At 38.4% G+C, this 20,964-nt stretch overlaps 1 protein-coding gene across 1 annotated transcript in view; it reads left to right on the top strand.

Moving 5' to 3' along the window:
- Positions 1-17,065, top strand: part of LOC120516534 (guanine nucleotide-binding protein G(I)/G(S)/G(O) subunit gamma-4) — a 52,907-nt gene extending 35,842 nt beyond the window's left edge. Inside the window, exon 3 of the mRNA XM_039738274.1 lies at positions 14,832-17,065. Coding sequence (XP_039594208.1) covers positions 14,832-14,960 — 129 coding nt within the window. The 3' untranslated portion in view covers positions 14,961-17,065. The remainder of the gene's footprint in view (positions 1-14,831) is intronic.
- The last annotated feature ends 3,899 nt before the right edge of the window (positions 17,066-20,964 follow it).

Raw genomic sequence — 20,964 nt, 5'->3', positions numbered from 1 at the left:
ATCCTTAACATTTTCAGTTGCTAAGATGAAAAAAAGAATCAAATGAAAATAAATTAAAAATTAAATAAATAAAATAAAAACACTAGTTTATTGAATACTGTACTTGTCAAGGTACTTGTAAACTTTACCTCTTGTTTAGTGAAGATCCTGCCAACTCGGTTGTTGTATGATGTTTGCATTGTTTCATTGCCAAACAATCTTTGCAGACCATAAGCCTGACTTTTGAACGGATTGACCTGGGCTTCAGAGGTCTTGAAACTGGTCAAGATGTACAAAAAAACCCAACTTTTTATTTATTTTTTTAATTAATTATTCTTGCCGCGAGACTGGCCTATCTTCTCCTCTTTAACCCCTTCACTGTTATTCCTGTGATTACACTTTCTCCGCTCACACACACGCGCGCACACACATCCTGCAGTTTACACTTTTCCAGTGAAAAACACTTACTGAGATAGGGTGGATGTTAGAACAGCATGTCCAGTGTCAGGAGACTTGAATAGGTTCTTGCAGAGCACAAGTTACACAAAGAAGAAGGTGATTTGTCATGTTTCAATAGTGACAGTCCTTCAGAAATCACCAGTGACAGCATTATACTTGAGGTTCTAGTTCCAGTGATATGATTGTGATGATTCTGCACAAATGGTAAACTATAATGATAATTCTAAATGTGTGTCATGTAAAGAGTGCTGGCTGGTTTTTAAAGATGCCATTCATTAGCAGCCTCCACCCTTGACATTGCTGGTTTTCAGTAAGCTTTTTCTAAGAAAATTAATTTCTAGATTAGGCTACCAATTTTATTTTCTATTATACTTTCTTCTGTTTATATTATTATCCTTTAATAAATACCATGTTGCTTTAGCTTTTCTATACTTTGTCTTTATATCTTGAGTAACTGAATTAATAAAGTAAATATTAGGGCACCTAGAGCAGGTTAGATTGTATTTGGTCATTGCTTCAGGGTTATCAAGGCTGAGAGGTCGCGCCTCAATAAAAGCACAAGTGCTGTACTAATAACACATTGTTGGTTGGTAAGTGCCATGTAACCAAGAGGATGTTGAGCCTTTGTGTGTCTCGCAGACACCCGTACATTTATAGTGCTAGTGATAGTGAGTCTCTCTGTGGAGTTCTGAAGGCTGACAGGAATGAGGCACCACTCTTACATACTCCTGGGAATGAGATCCTACGTGGAATACTACAGAATGACTGGCAGACAGGCATCACTCATACATACAGTTGTGCTTGAAAGTCTGTGAACCCTTTAGCATTTTCTATATTTCTTCATAAAAATGACCTAAAACATCATCAGATTTTCACTCGTCCTAAAAGTAGATAAAGAGAAACCAGTTAAGCAAATGAGACAAAAATATTATACTTGGTCATTTATTTATTAAGGAAAATGATCGAATATTACATATTTGTGAGTGGCAAAAGTATGTGACCCTTTGCTTTCAGTATCTGGTGTGACCCCCCTTTGGAGCAATAACTGCAACTAAACGTTTCTGGTAACTTTTGATCATTCCTGCACACCGGCTTTGAGGAATTTTAGCCCATTCCTCCGTACAGAACAGCTTCAGCTCTGGGATGTTGGTGGGTTTCCTCACATTAACTACTAGCTTCGGGTCCTTCCACAACATTTCAATTGGATTAAGGTCAGGACTTTGACTTGGCCATTCCAAAACATTAATTTTATTCTTCTTTAACCATTCTTTGGTTGAACAACTTGTGTGCTTAGGGTCGTTGTCTTGCTGCATGACCCACCTTCTCTTGAGATTCAGTTCATGGACAGATGGCCTGACATTTTCCTTTAGAATTCTCTGATATAATTCAGAATTCATTGTTCCATCAATGAAGGCAAGCCGTCCTGGCCCAGATGCAGCAAAACAGGCCCAAACCACGATACTACCACCACCATGTTTCACAGATGGGATAAGGTTCTTATGCTGGAATGCAGTGTTTTCCTTTCTCCAAACATAACGCTTTTCATTTAAACCAAAAAGCTCTATTTTGGTCTCGTCAATCCACAAAACATTCTTCCAATAGCCTTCTGGTTTTTCCACGTGATCTTTAGCAAACTGCAGACGAGCAGCAATGTTTTTTTTGGAGAGCAGTGGCTTTCTCCTTGCAACCCTGCCATGCACACCATTGTTGTTCAGTGTTCTCCTGATGGTGGACTCGTGAACATGAACATTAGCCAATGTGAGAGAGGCCTTCAGTTGCTTAGAAGTTACCCTGGGGTCCTTTGTGACCTCGCCAATTATTACACGCCTTGCTCTTGGAGTGATCTTTGTTGGTCAACCACTCCTGGGGAGGGTAACAATGGTCTTGAATTTCCTCCATTTGTACACAGTTTGCCCGACTGTGGATTGGTGGAGTCCAAACTCTTTAGAGATGGTTTTGTAACCTTTTCCAGCCTGATGAGCATCAACAACTCTTTTTCTAAGGTCCTCAGAAATCTCCTTTGTTCGTGCCATGATACACTTCCACAAACATGTGTTGTGAAGAGCAGACTTTGACAGATCCCTGTTCTTTAAATAACACAGGGTGCCCACTCAGACCTGATTGTCATCCCATTGATTGAAAACACCCGACTCGAATTTCACCTTCAAACTAACTGATCATCCTAGAGGTTCACATACTTTTGCCACTCACAAATATGTAATATTTGATTATTTTCCTCAATAAATAAATGACCAAGTATACTATTTTTGTCTTATTTGTTTAACTGGTTTCTCTTTATCTACTTTTAGGACTTGAGTGAAAATCTGATGATGTTTGAGGTCATATTTATGCAGAAATATAGAAAATTCTAAAGGGTTCACAAACTTTCAAGCACAACTGTAGTTGTGAGAACAGGATCTGTGTGTGTGTATATGTTAATCTTTAGGTGCAAGAGTGATACTTCATTCTAGTAAACAAACTTGGTAGGTCTCACCAGTCCCTCAACAATACAGCACTGCACTTTGAATCACAAGTGTGATGGTTCAAACATTACCTGTGACCTTAAACTACCTGGCTGTCATCCTGTGCTCCAGCTGGAAAAAAAATAAATAACCATAAACAGTTGTAATGTATCTTACAACTTATCATGGAAAATGGCCAAATACATAAAACATTATAAACAGCAAGGACAAAAACAATACAGCACTAAACATACAAACTGGGAAGAATAATGTAAAGAAAGCAAATATAGAAATGCAGCAATAACAGAAAACCTGTGTAAGACTGTGAAAAGTGAAAACATCAGGTTACGAAAAAGCTTCAGAGATGACATTCTAATGTTGTGCAAGCGAGATCTCAGTTCAGCACAAACACAAACAACAGTTTCCATCGTACAGCAAAGCTGTTGCGGCCCACATCAGTGAGACAGATTTGTTTTTTGACAGAGATTATCTGTGAGAGTAATAGAGCTAGACAAATCTGTTAACACGATTCACTAATGTCTCGAAGGCATTTTTTTCTGAGTTGTGTTTACAAATTACTTTTCAGTTCCTCTGCTTTTTTGTTTAGTAAAACTTATGCTCAGCATTTTCCTTCAATCTGCTTCTCCGGAGTAGCATTTTCTTTTAGTTTTATTCACTCATTCAATTTCTGAATGCACTAATTCTAGTAGATGACATATTGTAAAGAATGGTTTAAAACCTCTGTGGGCTACAAGGAACAAAAGAAGGGAACCGACCCCTGCTGCAGTACAGTGAGCAGATCAGTTTAGGTTTTAAACCCACACCTTTGAAACTGCCGGGCGAGAGCAGTAGTTACTACTCTGTCAGCAGGTGCGTATGCAGACTTGGTGTCCACACCACTCCATTCTTGTTTAAAAACGCAGACATTAGGCAGCTTTCACCTTTTTTTCCATACTTCTGTGAAAATAAAGACTTTCAAAAAAATGCATTCCAGAACGACATACTCATGAAAGTCTTGGTTTGCAATGTGGATGCGTGGAAATGTAGACTTTAAAAATGAAAACTGTAATCACACTCTGGTTTGTTCATTCTTATTATGCAGCTCTTCCCTGACGGAATCCTGCTCAAAAAAATATCCCAATCCCAGACTGGTCACTCTTCATAGAAGAAAACCATATTGCCACATAGCTGACGTATAAGAGGTGCTTCCAGTGGCACTTATTGTGTTGGTTACCTGTACACATCTAAACTGTGTTTTGTACAATTTGAATGTTTAGTGCTGTATACTGTATGTGCTAAAGGCAAATAATATTCTGGTTGCTACAGTTTTGTGATAAATCCCCTGACTGGCTGCTTTCTCATCGCTTCAAAGATTTGTCCACCAATGCACACATACCCAGTATTAGATGAACATCTGCATCACATGTGTTTTCAGTCATTTTAGTATGAACAAACAGTGTGAAAATGTCACTTTCACATGAAAACACAGGAGTGTGTCCATAGTCTCAGAGTTAATGCAGATTAAAGGTTGATTTATTCAAGGATTGCTGGAATCTTCTGGAAACTCCAAAAAGTTTTCTTCATTAAGTCACCTTTTGATATAAGCAGTTAAAAAAGGCAATATAAATTATACTGAAGTAAATAAGCATTTATCAGGTATATAGCTTGATATTTTTATGAAGGATTTTCACCTAAAAACAAGAGGCTATGATGTAATCTTAAAAAGCTTCCTCCCCAAAGGTGGGTGCCATCTACGTCTTTACCATCTAATGCTCAGAGTATGATATACCCTTTAATGGTAAAATGGTGTTGTAAAGTGGTTGAGGGTGGTCTTCACCATGGAAAGTACACAGAATTGGCTCAATGGTGTTTCCAGTTTAATTACTGGTATTGCTTGTCAACAACAGAATGTCTACATTTGAGCATTGAGGTTCACAGTAGCTTTCAGTGAGGCTTTGCCATTAAAGTTAATTTTTCTACAGTTGATATTGTGAATAATAGTTAAGACCCTTGTAGGCTTCTTAATTTCCAACAATATGTCTTAATGGCTGAAATGCCTTTGGCCTTCTTGACATGTGCCTACAAGATTGATAGGCTGTTCTAGACAGCATGGTGCCTCAGCTGGAAACGAGTAATCCAAGAAGTGCCTTTTGTACATCAGAGAAGTGCGCTGTGGTGGATTTGATATTTCCTGGTTTTTTTTTAATGATTATTATTATTGCTGCATTTAAATTCAACTTGAATTTCTGTTTCTTCCCAGCTTGTTTTGAACCTCACATCAAGTGTGTTTCCTGCTTCCCTGAGTCAGCTAGCAGTAGAAAGCCACCTGCTATATTCAAGTCAATTCAGAGTTTTATTTTATGGTTATCTTCATTGAGAACGAGCTCACAGAACGTGACTAATACAATGACGATATGGTTAAAAAAACTTACACTGTTTACATGCTTGGGCTGGCATATTAGGTATTACATCTTATATTTTGTGCCCATTTTTTTCTCTTTTCTTTTGAATTTTTATTAATTTTATTGTAATCATTCCATACAAATCAATCAATTTTTACAAAAAGTAGGACTGAGAACAAGTTGACCCCCACCCCTGAGACAGACAGCAAGGCCAATGGAGTAAAACTTAAGGCTTGTAAACATACCTAAATTGATGAATTTGATAAGCCAACAGAGATGAATGGAGAAGAAAAAGAAATACAGAAATAATTGCTTCCTCTGTGCTTTAAGAGCTTATTCTAAAATATTATTGATTAGATCCTGCCATGTTTTGAAAAAAATCTGCACAGATCCTCTAACTGAAAATTTGATTTTTTCCAATTTCAAATAGTATAAAACATCGGTTTCCCACTGACTTGAGAGAGGAGAGTTTGGGTTCTTCCAGTTTAGCAAAATAAGTATGCATGCCAGAAGTGTAGTGAATGCAATCACAATTTGTTTGTCCTTCTCCACTTTAAACCCATCTGGAAGAACCACAAACACAGCTGTTAACGGGTTAGGAGGGATTGTGACACCAAGGCTGTCTGAAAGGAAATTAAAAATTTTGGTCCAGAATGATGTTCATTTGGTGCATGGCCAGAACATGTGGCTCAGTGAGGCTGGGACTTGATTGCAGCGTTCGCAGGTTGGATCATGTCCTGGAAACATTTTGGAGCGTTTTTGGCGAGAGAATGTGCTCGATATATAATTTTGAGTTGAATAATTGTATGCTTTGCGCATACGGAGCTCGAGTGAATTCTCTGCATTGCTATTTTCCACTCCTTTTCTGCTATATTAATTGAGAGATCTTTTTCCCAGTGTCCTCTTGGATCTTTGAAAGGGAGGGACTGTAAAATATATATATATAATTCACTAAGGGCACGCAAGACAGAGAGCCCCGCCCATGGGTTACGCACGAAAGAGCCACAAACGCCCAGTCTAACCCTCCTCCCATGTCATGGGGAACGCACGACAAGGCCCCGCCCGCCAACTCTCACCCTCCGCAGGCTTCCAACATCGCTCTCGAGGCATGCGCACTGCTTGCTCATGTGCCCGCCCCCAAAACGTCAACAAACGTGTCCTTACTCGCTTTGGTCTGTGCTACAGTCCACATACAGCTGTGAGCCACGTTGACTGTTCATTTGCCTACCATGGCCAATGCCTCAAGTGTATTTCATGAAAACAACAATTCTTTCAATGTTATACAAATTCCTGCTTCTGGTAACTGTTTGTTTCTGGCAGTCGGATATCTCTGGAAAAATGTCATCGATGAAGGTGTTGCTCTCGGACTTCGCAAGATGGCTGTAACATTTGTTTGCCAACATTGGGATAACTTCGCGGACATGCTGTCCGTTGTTCTTAGTCACAGAAGCATAGTCATACAGTCTGCTCAACAATACACTGAGTAAATGAATACGTCCGGAGTGTATGGTGGCAAGGCAGAAATTGTGGAGATGTCCCAAATGCTTCCAACTACTATCTCCATTCACTTCCGGGAATGTTGTCATGCCTCTCCTCGAGTTTACAATCCGGGCCAACGTCTCTCCATATCCCTGCTCTTTAGTGGTCCTTTGGATCATGGGCATTATAAAGTTCTCTTGCCTCTCAAATACATACGTGATAACCTTCTGGTGCCATCTATTGAACAAACACATTCCACACAAGACTTTCAATGCACCATTTGTTCCAAAACCGCAGAGATATCTCAAAGCACATTTAAAAATACACTCCACTGAATGAATGATGCAATGTGAACATTGCCAGCAATGCTTCAAAACAGCTCGTGCTTTCAAGAGTGTAATTGGTTCGTAGGATGCAAAGATGTTGTCTATATAAAGATTTCTAAGCAAGTTAATCCTAAATTTTTTCCAGATATTAAAAACTGCATATGTTTGCAAAGGTTTAAAGAGGTGGTCCTCTTGCAGAGGTGCCACAGATAAAAGCTTCTCCATCTTAAAATGCTCCCTACATTAGTTCCATATTCTGAGTGAGTGAAGCACAACTAGGTTATTAGTATATTGGTGATAACTTGCATTTATTGGCCCACAAAGCAGGGAGTATAAAGAAGTACTGCAGGATTTTACTTCTATTGCGGATTAAGCCTGCGTATGTTCATCTGTTTGTGTCCAGGTTTGGACGCACATTTGTATTAATAAAAGGTGTCATATTTCTTGACTTCTCACTCTATACAACTCTAAGCAACTGATACGCAGGTAAACAGACTTGAGCTGAGAAAACTGTGCGGGGTGGGGGATGTGATAGCAGGCTGCTTGCTGTTTGCTGCTTATTAACACATTTAAAGGACAAAAGATGCTGACGGAGAGGTGCAAAGCGTTTTAAGGTGGAATGTATCTACGAGTGTTTTTGTAGGCTCTGGTTAATTCTAGTGTTAAAAGTGGGTGGGAACAATTAAATGGATCGCTGAGTGCCACATTTCTATACCAATCCAATCCCTCATGAAGGGGGTGCTCAAAGAAGGGGAGGTGATTACGACCTGCAAAGAGCAATGGTGTTCTTGTTAAACTAGTCTGACAGAGAGCAAACATCCGATTATGATTAACTGTCTTCTCCTGAAAAAGCTCGTAAAAAGACCCCTATTAAAATATGTGAATGTGTGTCACATGTGCAGAGAGCACAATGTATGTGTAAAAAATAAAAACCTGCATTTGAAGACATCAGGGAAAAAAAATGGAAAAAGTGAAGGATACTTTGTTGCTGTTGTTCAGTTACAATGATAGTGTCGGATGTAAGGTTGAAAGAATTGAGTGCTACGTCTGTGCAAATAAGAATTGCAAAATATGCACTCAATGTAAGTGGTGTGTCTAACTTCATCTAAAGTAGATGAAAAGGACTGTTGTTAAGAGAACTGATAACAAAGAGCCACGGGAGATGCAGATTTTGGTACACAAAATACCTGAATTAGTAATTGTGCCTAATGACATTGAAACCACTTCAGGAGAAACACGGGGTTGGGTTTTGCACAATATCCACCTTTTGAAGGTAGTTCTAAAAGAATAATTGAAGTTAATATTCCTGTTTAATTGGAAATGCAAACATCCCATGCCATAATGAAACCGATGTGTTTTAACACAGAATATACATGGACCACATTGCCAATCTAAACTCAATTTGCTATTGTTATGCCATCTAGTGATGCAATAGTCTAAATAACAGAAAGATATGAGCACTTTTGAAATGTGTTAGGCCAACTGCCTGCAGTTATGTTTGTCTGTCTTTTGTAGTGGGCTTTGCACTGCCGAGATTCACACCATTGAGAAGGGTTGGTGATTTATTTATTTTTACGGTGGGGACCCCATGAATACACCCAGCCTTGGCCCAACACGCACACAGTCACTCACACAGACACAGAAACAAATAATAAACCTGAAAATATTAAGCACAAAATTGATTGCAAAAATATAACTAAACAAAAACATAATTGGTCTTAAAATACTACATACAACAAAAACAGCAAACACAATAAACGTCTAACAATAAACACTGATGTAAGTAATGTATAAACAGTCCTACCGGTATTCCTAATCTGGTGAGGGGTGGCAAGATTTGGGAATGCTCCCTCCGAAGAAACACAATGATAAATCTGGTTCACTACTCACATGACAGGCAGGCACAAGACAGTCCATACACCCATGCAGGTGTGATGATTCAGGAAATCTACGCTACTTCACAGATGATGATATTGCTGACAAAGAGATGGGTGAACTAAGATATAAACAACAGACCTCCTTGCTGTCTAGCCAGCTTCCCTTTAAAGGTCCTGCTGGGTGATCTTGTCCCCATCATCCCCTGCACCCTCTGCAGCCCTCTACAGCCACCACAGGGACCTCTGGAAGCTAAAGTTCTTAACTCACATAGCACTGCTAAACTCTTTTATCATCACACTCATTACAATATACAAATTAATCATTAAGATTTTGTTACAGTGCATCCAGAAAGTATTCACAGCGCATCACTTTTTCCACATTTTGTTATGTTACACCCTTATTCCAAAATGGATTAAATTAATTTTTTCCCTCAGAATTCTACACACAACACCCCATAATAACAATGTGAAAAAAGTTTACTTGAGATTTTTGCAAATTTATTAAAAAATAAAAAAAATGAGACAGCACATGTACATAAGTATTCACAGCCTTTGCCATGAAGCTCCAAATTGAGCTCAGGTCCATCCTGTTTCTCCTGATCATCCTTGAGATGTTTCTGCAGCTTCCTTGGAGTCCACCTGTGGTAAATTCAGTTGATTGGACATGATTTGGAAAGGCACACACCTGTCTATATAAGGTCCCACAGTTGACAGTTCATGTCAGAGCACAAACCAAGCATGAAGTCAAAGGAATTGTCTGTAGACCTCCAAGACAGGATTGTCTCAAGGCACAACTCTGGGGAAGGTTACAGAAAAATTTCTGCTGCTTTGAAGGTCCCAATGAACACAGCGGCCTCCATCATCCATAAGTGGAAGAAGTTTGAAACCACCAGGACTCTTCCTAGAGCTGGCCGGCCATCTAAACTGAGCGATCGGGGGAGAAGGGCCTTAGCCAGGGAGGTGACCAAGAACCCGATGGTCACTCTGTCAGAGCTCCAGAGGTCCTCTGTGGAGAGAGGAGAACCTTCCAGAAGGACAACCATCTCTGCAGCAATCCACCAATCAGGCCTGTATGGTAGAGTGGCCAGACGGAAGCCACTCCTTAGTAAAAGGAACATGGCAGCCCGCCTGGAGTTTGCCAAAAGGCACCTGAAGGACTCTCAGACCATGAGAAACAAAATTCTCTGGTCTGATGAGACAAAGATTGAACTCTTTGGTGTGAATGCCAGGCGTCACGTTTGGAGGAATCCAGGCATCGCTTATCACCAGGCCAATACCATCCCTACAGTGAAGAATGGTGGTGGCAGCATCATGCTGTGGGGATGTTTTTCAGTGACAGGAACTGGGAGACTAGTCGGGATAAACGGAAAGATGACTGTAGCAATGTACGGAGACATCCTGGATGAAAACCTGCTCCAGAGTGCTCTTGACCTCAGACTGGGCGACGGTTCATCTTTCAGCAGGACAACGACCCTAAGCACACAGCCAAGATATCAAAGGAGTGGCTTCAGGACAACTCTGTGAATGTCCTTGAGTGGCCCAGCCAGAGCCCAGACTTGAATCTGATTGAACATCTCTGGAGAGATCTTAAAATGGCTGTGCACCGACGCTCCCATCCAACCTGATGGAGCTTGAGAGGTGCTGCAAAGAGGAATGGGCGAAACTGGCCAAGGATAGGTGTGCCAAGCTTGTGGCATCATATTCAAAAAGACTTGAGGCTGTAATTTCTGCCAAAGGTGCATAAACAGAGTATTGAGCAAAGGCTGTGAATACTTATGTACATGTGTTTTTTTATTTTTTAATAAATTTGCAAAAACCTCAAGTAAACTTTTTTCACGTTGTCATTATGGTGTGTTGTTTGTAGAATTCGGAGGAAAAAAATGAATTCAATCCATTTTGGAATAAGGCTGTAACATAACAAAATATGGAAAAAGTGATGCACTGTGAATACTTTCCAGATGCACTGTACCTTGTGCTGCTAAGCTACTTAATTTTTTAACAGCAACTCTAGCTTGCCGTTTTCTCTGAGTGTGAAATCTTATCTTTAGTTTTTTTCTTTCTTCTTGTCTTTCCGTAGTTATTTTACATATTTTTCTAATACATGAGTAGAAGTCGATCACTGCGTGCATTTAAAGTGACTGAAGCAAACTGGGGATGGGAAGGGTCCCTGTCAGTGAGGCTTTGTCAGCAGCAGATTTTTCCACTATTCACTGCAATCGTTTTAGCTGGTTGTCCCCAAACGTACTGTATGTTCTCATTCGAGAATCACGTCTGGCCCCACAAGACTAGCCCCAGCTCAGCATACCTGACATTTGATTAAGTAGATGTGACAATGTGGATATAGGACAGCATTGTTGTGCACACTTTCGTAGTCCTGGATTGGGCTTGCATTGAGTTTGCGTGTTCTTCTTTTTTCCATGTAGGTTTTCCTTCCACATCACAAAGACATGCTGGTTAGATTAATTGCTGTTGTTAAATTGGCCTTGGTGATTATTTCCTGTGATGAACTGGCATTTAATCCAGGGTTCCTGTTCAGCAGCCCCTCCTGCCATGGTAGAGTCCATCCCATCGTGTCCCTGAGTTTGATTAATCAGAACTGAAACGGTATACTTAGTTAATAATTCATGAAACATTTATGAATTCATATAACAATCAGCAATGCTATGCAGGGATGTTGAAAGAATGAATACATGTCTCAATACATTTTATATATTTTTTCACACTGTTTAATTATGTTTTATTATTACAAGAATAACTGCAACTCCAATTTCAAAAATTGCTGTATAAAATGTAAATAAAAACAGAATGCAATGATTTGCAAATTTCATAAACCTATATTTTATTCACAATAGAACATAGAAAACATAACAAATGTTGCAAGTAAGACATTTTCCTATTTTAATAAACATATTAGCTCATTTTGAATTTGATGGCAGTAGCACATCTCAACAAAGTTAGGACAGGCTGGATAAGTAGGTGGTACTAAAAAACAGCTGGACAAACGTTTGCAACTAATTCGGTTAACTGGCAACAGGTTACTAACTTGAATGAGTATAAAAAGAACATCTTAGAGAGGCAGAGGTTCACCAATCTGCAAAAAAATGTGCATCTACAAATAGTGGAACAATTTCAGAATAATGGTTCTTAATGTAAAATTGCAAAGGCTTGAATATCTCATTATCTACAGTACATAATATCATCAATAGATTCTGAGAATCTGGAGAAATCTCTGTGCACAAGGGAGAAGACCGAAAGTCAATATTAGATGCCCATAATCGGCGGGCCCACAGGTGGCACTCCATTAAAAACAGGCATGATTCTGTCACTGGAATCGCTGCATAGGTTCAGGAACACTTCATGCTCATGAGCATGTTAAAGCTCTGTCATGCATAGAAGAAGCAAAATGTGAACATAATCCAGGAAACCTGCTGTCGGGCCAAAGCTCATTTAAAATGGACTGTGGCAAAATGGAAACCAGTTCTGTGCTCAGACAAATCGAAATTTGAAATTCTTTTTGGAAAACACAGACGCATTGTCCTCTGGACTAAAGAGAAGAGGAACCATCCGGCTTATTATTAATGTTCAGCTCAAAATCCTCCATCTCTACCGATATAAGGATTCATTAGTGCCTGTGGAACTGGCAGCTTGCACATCTGGAAAAGCACCGTCAATGCTGAAAGTTATATACAGGTTTTAGAGCAACATATGCTCCTATCCAAAAACATCTTTTTGAGGGAAGACCTTGCATGTTTCAGCAAGAAAATGCTAAACCACATACTGCATCTATTTACAACAGCATGACTTCATAGTAGAAGAGACTGGGTGCTGAACTAGCCTACCTGCAGTCCAGATGTTTCACCAACTGAAAACGTTTGGCGCATCATGAAACGAGAAATATGACAAAGAAGACCCTGGACTGTCGAGCAGGTGGAATCCTATATCAGACAAGAATGGAACAACGTTCCTCTCCTAAAAGTCCATCAACTGGTGGTCTCAGTTCCAAGTCGTTTATGGACTGTTGTTAAAAGAAGAGGGGATGGGATGTTACACAGTGGTAAACATGGCCCTGTCCCAACTTTTTTGAGACGTGTTGCTACCATCAAATTCAAGATGACCTGATTCTTTTCTTAAAATGGTACGTTTTCTGTGTTTTATTGTGAATAAAATATGGGTCTGTGAGATTTGCAAGTCACTGCATTCTGTTTTTACTTACATTTTACAAAGCATCACAACTTCTTTGGAATTTGAGTTGTACATGTAAGAGTAGCCTAACACGTTGCTCTGGGTTCAATCCCCAGCACTTCTTCAATATGTGAACATGAGTAAGTGACTTAATCTGTTTAATGTTCACAGAGAAATATGAAACGTGCAGTACCTACCTATGACTTTGAAGCTGCTTTTGGACGCAAATTTCAAATGGATAAACAAAAGAGATTTAACAACTCCTGAACTGCAGTATGAGCTAAAAAAACACACATCATAAACATATAAAACGCACCCATTTCTAACAGGAACACATTCTTTGCACTTCACACTTCTCACAATGTTGATGCAGCTTTTTGGTGATTTGGTTGAAATGTGCATTCATTTTGCAATAGCATTAAAGTTAAAATGTGTTAATGCTTTTATTTTCTCACTTTTGTTTGGGTGAAGGACCATTTCTACACTAACTGTGCACAGCAAAGTAACAGTTCGATTGGGGTGACAAGATGTCACTGAGGCCAAGGGACAGTTTTCCCTAATCTGGAGACATTGTATGCTAGGTCTTAGATAGATAGATAGATAGATAGATAGATAGATAGATAGATAGATAGATAGAAATGTAAGACACTATATGATAGATAGATAGATAAGATAGATAGATGTAAAAGGCACTATAATAGATAGAAAGATAGATAGATAGATAGATAGATAGATAGATAGATAGATAGATAGATATGAAAGGCACTATAATAGATAGATAGATAGATAGATAGATAGATAGATAGATAGATAGATATGAAAGGCACTATATAATAGATAGATAGATAGATAGATATGAAAGGCACTATATAATAGTTAGATAGATAGATAGATAGATAGATACTTTATTAATCCCAAGGGGAAATTCACAATAAATAGTCTTAGCTGTGTTAATCACAGAGATCAGCTATTATTAATGTAGTTGCCATTTTCCTCTTATTTTAATGCATGCAAAGTATAGTATAGATGTTTTGCTTTGGTTACCACAAAACAAATTTTCATGTTTCCAATTTTATTTTAATTATTATTGAAAAACAGTGGAGACCCACAAAGACAGCCTTATAAAGGGAGATACTCGGCTTTTTTTTTTTTGCTTGCATAACAGGAGGCTATGTGAGAAAATAGCCACATGTTGACCACCCTGAGTGCTGCAAGCTGCAGCCAGGCCAGAGGCTGTTCGCCAGGCCTATCTGTGTGTGTTTTGCAGAGTTATTCTAAATGGTGATGCAGAAGGGAGGCATCTATGAGCACAGCATAGGACATTTTAGGTTTTGATATAGCTTTTGCTTAGAGGTCATGTGAAGAAGATATACTGCCATTTAAAGATTTATGTCTAGATACATTAAAAATGTATTATTCTGATTTATGTTGGGCTGGGAGAATTTATTTAATTGCATGTTAAAAGGCAGCATGTGGCCCTTAATATCTTAAATGTTAGATTGTAAAGCTAAGCATTTCTGGTCCAGTCCCTGCATGACCCGCCAAAGCACACTTTCTATTGTACTGCATATGCAAACAGTGGCTGTGTAATATGTACATGATGTGTCATTTGTGGTCAGGCTATATAAAAAGCATGGCTTTGACAGCATTTTGGTCCTTTTTCAGGTGTCCAAGGCTGCAGCGGATCTGATGGCATATTGCGATGCTCACATAAGAGAAGACCCTCTTATTGTCCCTGTGCCAGCATCTGAAAACCCTTTCCGGGAGAAGAAATTTTTCTGTACCATACTTTGAAACCTATGTCCTGTGTAAGTCCATCCACCTAGCTGGCGGTGGGAAGCAGTCAAGACCATCCAGGAGTTGATATTTGAGCAACAGTTGCAATCCCGCTACCTATAAGAGCAGTTTGCAGTTTGGTAGCTGCAGGGGACACTGAGGTTCAATAGTTGGTGTTATTTGAGTGTCTGTGTTTTGTTTAGGTTAATTATGCTTATTTGTAGAAAACAAGCATCACTCAGTGGTAAAAATAAAAGAATTTCTGTAAGTGATTTAGCTTTTAGATCCACAGGAAGAGAAAGTGGAAAAGAGAAACTTTCAAGTTATCTAGATACTGTCCATTGTGTCCTGAGTTTTATGAGGCATGTAAAGAAGCTCTTTTTACTTTCATTATTACCTGCCTGGTTTGACATTTTAAAATATGAAGCAGAAAAAACCCACATTTGAATTTCTGGATGCAGCATTTTCACACACTGAGTTGAGCATATTAGGTTGCCAACAGTACATTTCAGCTACAGTAGCACAGCGCACAGCACACAGCATCAAACTGACGTGCAAACTTCCCACTGATGGCCTCAACTATACATTTCTCAAATAAGAGAGTAATGGCAGGCATCACCATTCTTTGAAGTCTTCACTTCTAATGCCGCATGTTGTGTTCAGCCTTTAGACACATCATCAGGGTACTGGCACTGAAAAACATCAAATAAAAGACTAACTGCTTTTTTTTAATTTATGCATTTCTGAAATTCATTTAAAGTGAACCTTCCTTGTGCTACTCTTGTTTCTGGTAAGTGGAACTTGCCTGTACTTTGGTGACATCATTTGTTTAAAATGGAATTATTATGTGTACGTCTGATCCAATTTTCCTCCTAGTTTGTTTTTTTTTTTTAAATTTTATAAGAAGATGTGCATTTTTAAAAGGCATTGTTTTATATTCTAACAAATGAACACAAAACTAAATTTAAATATAGTGCCTTTCCAATTTGAAAACCATCCTAAGGCATTTTCCAGTGTGCATCCGCCTTTATATTTGTAGTCACGGAGCACTGGCAGGTAATTGGGATGAAACTGGCAACCTTGGGGATCAGTCCAGTGCTGCAGCCAAGTACATGAAAGGCCTTCTGCGCTCCGGACACAGTGAGCCTTTGTGAAGGTGTTCACAATCTAAACTATATGTATCATTTAGTGCACAGAAGACTTGATTATTACATTTCTCACAAATTGAGGTTGGAAACATTTCATGTAAAACAATCCATTCCTACTTTTTGTTGCAGTGAACACTGCTAAATGTTTTTAAGTATTAGTGTTTTATTAGCCTGTGTGCAAAATATCAGTTAAAAACAAACAAACAAACAAACAAACGCCTTATCTGTTAGCTGTGGTGACTGTTCTCCATTTACAAGAGTCTACCTTGTTAATCTAGCAGGTTATGATGTAAGATCTTATTAATATCTCAGAGTGCTTTACTTGTATTATAAAACTAAGAGAGTAGTTAAGCATTTTTTATTAAACCACCTTTCATGGCAATTATCCAGCTTTAAATGTATAGTATGACTAATAAAGCCGATATAACTCCTTCATGAACGACACTTGGCTAGGGTTACATTAACAATACAGCTGTCAAAACTGTCGGCCCTTATTTCATATAGTGAATGATTTACATCTAACATTTCAATTAGCCTTAATGTGACGTACTATATTGCATTTCATACAAATTCTGTCAAAGATTGTGTTTCATGTACAGCCCGTCTAACATACATTGGCTTTTATTTATTATCACACCTCTCATAAACGATACCGATCCAGAGTGCTTTCCATATTTGATACAGCAATAGGCTTTTATTGCATATAGCACCTTTAAACACACAATATCCCATAATGCTTTACTAGTGTATTACATATACATTAGAAATCAGTGTTTCTGTATATGGAAGAACGAATGTTAACAGTTGATCTTTATTTGCTGCAGCACCATCCATACTGAATGAACTCCAAAATCAATTTCCATCTATTATACTTGAAAGCATATCCAGTTGCAGTCTGTTTTTGACATGGTGCGCATATTACACAGAAAAAAATCCGCCTTTTTGTTTTGTTTAAATACTTCACAGGAAGTATTTTACTAACAAGTGTGTTCATAAAGAGTGAGACTTTATGGAGTTTTTTACATGTCATTTGTAGTGCTGCATGTGCTCGAGAATAGAAGCAAGCAAGGCCATGTTTGTGACTTCTGCTTTGCAATTATTACAGCAAACACAGCCACAATATACTGTATGTTTTATTCTAAAGACTCTGCTTGGCATGTGACTGTTTATAATGTACAGTGTTTAATTGTTAAATGCTGTAAAAACAGCTAATTTAGCTTCAAATACTGTGAGTCAGAAACGTCTGATGATATAAATTGACGAAAAGCACAACTTTAGATAACTGCTTACCAGATTCTTGATTCCCCACTTATGTTTTATTAGGATTTTTTTTTTTTTAACTGATGAGGGTGCTTTGAGCTTAAACTTGAATTCCCGGCTGTTTTGTAAATGAATTTTGTATCATGCAGAGTAACCTATAAAATGCAAAGAGGTCTGTTATATCAAATACATTGAAAATAAAGGAGTGTGCTTAGCTTTTACAGCTCATTCAAGGTGAAGGGCGCTCTTTTAAACATGTTAATGAAGTCTTAGACCCAAGTCAACAATACTGAAAGAAAAAGCAATATATTTAGGTTGTGCTCACTTCATTACAAATACGGTTTGAGTGATAACAAGTGTTGTGCTATTTATGGGGATTATCTATTGTTTAGGAAAATAAAGTTGGTTAAGTAATGTTGTCAATGCTAATGAACTATAGAAGGAATTGTTTGATTGTAAATATGGCAGTCTGATAGGTGAAGAAAGCAGTTTGATGAATGGCTCTTTTACACTCTTAAGACAAGCAGAATTGATTGATGAATGGAAATAATGCAGGAAGCAACAAAGTGCATTCTCTCGCAAGGGACATTCAAACTTGATTGCCTCCAGAGCTGAGAATATTCTGAGGTGATGAACGATGGACGTTTTTCCAGCTACACAAACTGAAGAGCCAAATATCTGTGTTCTGCTTGTTTAAAATCAAAGTAAGCCTTGAAGCATTCACTCTCCTGACTCTGTAACATGAATCGATGTTCAACTGCACACTCAGTATGTGAGATTTCTGCTGAAGGATACCTACTAGTAGTAGGATGGCCACTAAAGCCCTAATGTTTGGAGACGATAGTAACTGAAACGTTAGTCCAGCTTCATGAAAGACTTTATTCGACGCAGTGCATCTGCACGAGCTCCCCAGTATTTAGTGCCTCAGCCTTCACAATTTGTTATGTATAAGCTACCTCTAACAATCACCCTTTACAAACACAAGCTGCTGCAAAGAAAATGGATTCATTGGGCGAAGTATTCAATATCGAGGCCTTACACTTAATTTTGTTTAAGAGGGGTTCATAGTAACCCGTCTCCAAGTTTAAAACTCCACCACCACATTTTAACTTACAAGAAAATCAACCTAAACTGTCTTGGCAAAGAGCTTTTTGGTGTTTAATCTTTAATCACAATTGCCCCATCAACCATCCTATAGTTGTAATTTAAATTATTATTTTTATCATGTGTTTTATTGTATTTCCAAAAGTTACTCTGAAATTCAACCATTTGTAGTGAATTAAAGAAAGTCCGTTTTTTCCTAACAGTCCAAACATTATTGTCGAGACAAAGCTAACATCATTTAGTTTTTTATATGGTTTCTATTAAAATGAAAACTGAATCTGAATTACTATAAAACATGAATTAATTCCTTGAAATACAACACAAACTATATTCTGATTTGATTTTTTTAAATCACAGGAGGCAAAGGATAATATAATTTAATACCGGTAGTGTCAGTGCCAGTCTTTACCCATTTAGAATGCTAATTATGTCCATCTTTGATACATAGGAAAAGCAGATGTGGACCTTCCTTCCCAGTATCTCATGCAGGTCCTTCTTAAAGGCTGGTAAGGCTTCTCTTCAACTACATCATCTGGTAGTTTGCTCCAAACAGTCTGCATGAAAGAGTGCTCTGCGGCTCAGTCTGGACTGCACTTCCACTCGTGTCCTTGAGTATGTGATTCGCTAATTACTAGGAAGAATTCGGCTGAACCCACTTTATCGACGCCTTTGAGAATTGTGAGGACTTTGGTTAGGTTGCCATGCAGTCTCCTCTGCTTGAAACTAAAACGGTTTGACTCTTTGGACCAGACACAGTAGAGCAGTTGTCCTTTTGTCCTAACGTGCAACTGGTTGATTTTCTCTGCACAGCTTCAGGTGTTACATTTTGTAGCAAAGTGACGAGAACGTTACACACTACCAAAGGCTTGCCAAGGCCTCATCTGTTCTTCTTCAAATAAAGCATTTTAAGTCTTCACCTAACACACGCACACACACTCTTGAGGGCAGGACTTTTCAAGCTGAGCACTTTAATCCGTGTTTCATTGAACTTCTTGCCTAGTTACATTGGGTGGGTTGTTCTTATATCTGTGCTCAGACTGAGGTCTTCTGAAATGTTTAAGTCCCCAGAATTTTGTTCTTAAAAAGTATTCATTCACGTCTTTGTGATAAACTGCCGCCATTATTAAAATAATGTATTACTATATTACCATTTAACTTCTGCTGTAAAATTAATCTTTCAACAATCCACTTGCTGGTGAGACTGAGTTTACAAAGACGAAACACGCAGGATGCTGAGTTAGGCTCTGTTTTAAGGGCCATCTTAATGACATTACAAAATATGTAGTAAATTAGGGGTCCTCAGTTATCATCCTGGAGGGTCACAATGGCTACAGGTTTTCATTCGTACCAATTTCATTATTTAAAGCAAGGCCTAGCAGATAATGAAAGTTGCTATTTAATTGTATTAATTATAGTGCTTCCATTTTTAATCTCGCTCTAGATTTGTCGTTTGCTGAGATCATTATCCATATGTTTTGTGGTCTGGAACAAATTTGTCCCTGTTGGTTCTTCCCTTCTCTTTCCAAACATTATATTAACATGGATACTTCTTGGTGCATGCACACGGGTTTGAATGGAAGCATGTTAGCTGGAGAGCTGGTGATTCCTTTGTCATTTGCACCTTATTATTAACTGGTGGCTAGTTAAGACAGCAAACAGCAATTAAAACCTTAAAAACAACTTTCTAAATCTAAACAAATCAGTTAATTGTTCTGAATTGTAACAAATAAGTTAACTAAAAGAAGGCCCAAAAACATATTGCTTTAGTAGTATATAAATGGGTTCTGTTTAAGAAATCAAAAACCTGCAGCCACCGCGGCCCTCCAGGATGTAATTGTGGACCCCTTTTATAAATGTATAGCTCAGGCTCAGTTCTGCTGGTATTACTGGGGAGAGTGGAACCTACAGCATCTCTAATGGGCACAAGGCAAGGACACCAGCCAGTTACAGGGCACGGATTAGCACAGTTATAAAAAATAGTTATTTACAAAGTGACTTCTATTGTCCTGAGCAAGTTGGACATTTCAAGTTAATGAAGGCAATTCCAGGGGAACTATACAGGTATTAATTGGCATCACTTCTGAATTTGTTACCTTTTATTGTCTAGACATAATAAATTACTAGTGGTTTCTGATACATATAAAAGTTTTTCTTTTTTTTTTTAGTTCAGGGTCATCAGAAGTTGAGACCTGTTCCCTGGCAGAGATGGTCTGAAGGAGGCTTCTGTCTGTATTAATAAGCCTTTAAAATAAACATGCTGAATTAAATATAAGTGGCATTACAATCAGGAAATATCTTTAATAATAATAATGGGCATAAAGATTATAATCCACTGCCCACTCTTCATAGCGCCAAGTCTGTATAAATGCAGCTTCTGCTTAATTCTGTATCTCAGCAGTATCCAAAGTGTTACCGAGTTTAGCTGCAGATCTTCACTGCAGTACAGTATTAATAGCAGAATCATTCCCTTTCATTGAAAAGTGAGCTCATGAAAATGTTATTTTAAGAAG

Source organism: Polypterus senegalus, chromosome 16, assembly GCF_016835505.1.
Source record: "Polypterus senegalus isolate Bchr_013 chromosome 16, ASM1683550v1, whole genome shotgun sequence".
Taxonomy (NCBI): domain Eukaryota; kingdom Metazoa; phylum Chordata; class Cladistia; order Polypteriformes; family Polypteridae; genus Polypterus; species Polypterus senegalus.
The sequence above is the reverse complement of the archived record's forward strand: the minus strand, read 5'-3'. Positions and strand labels throughout refer to the sequence as shown.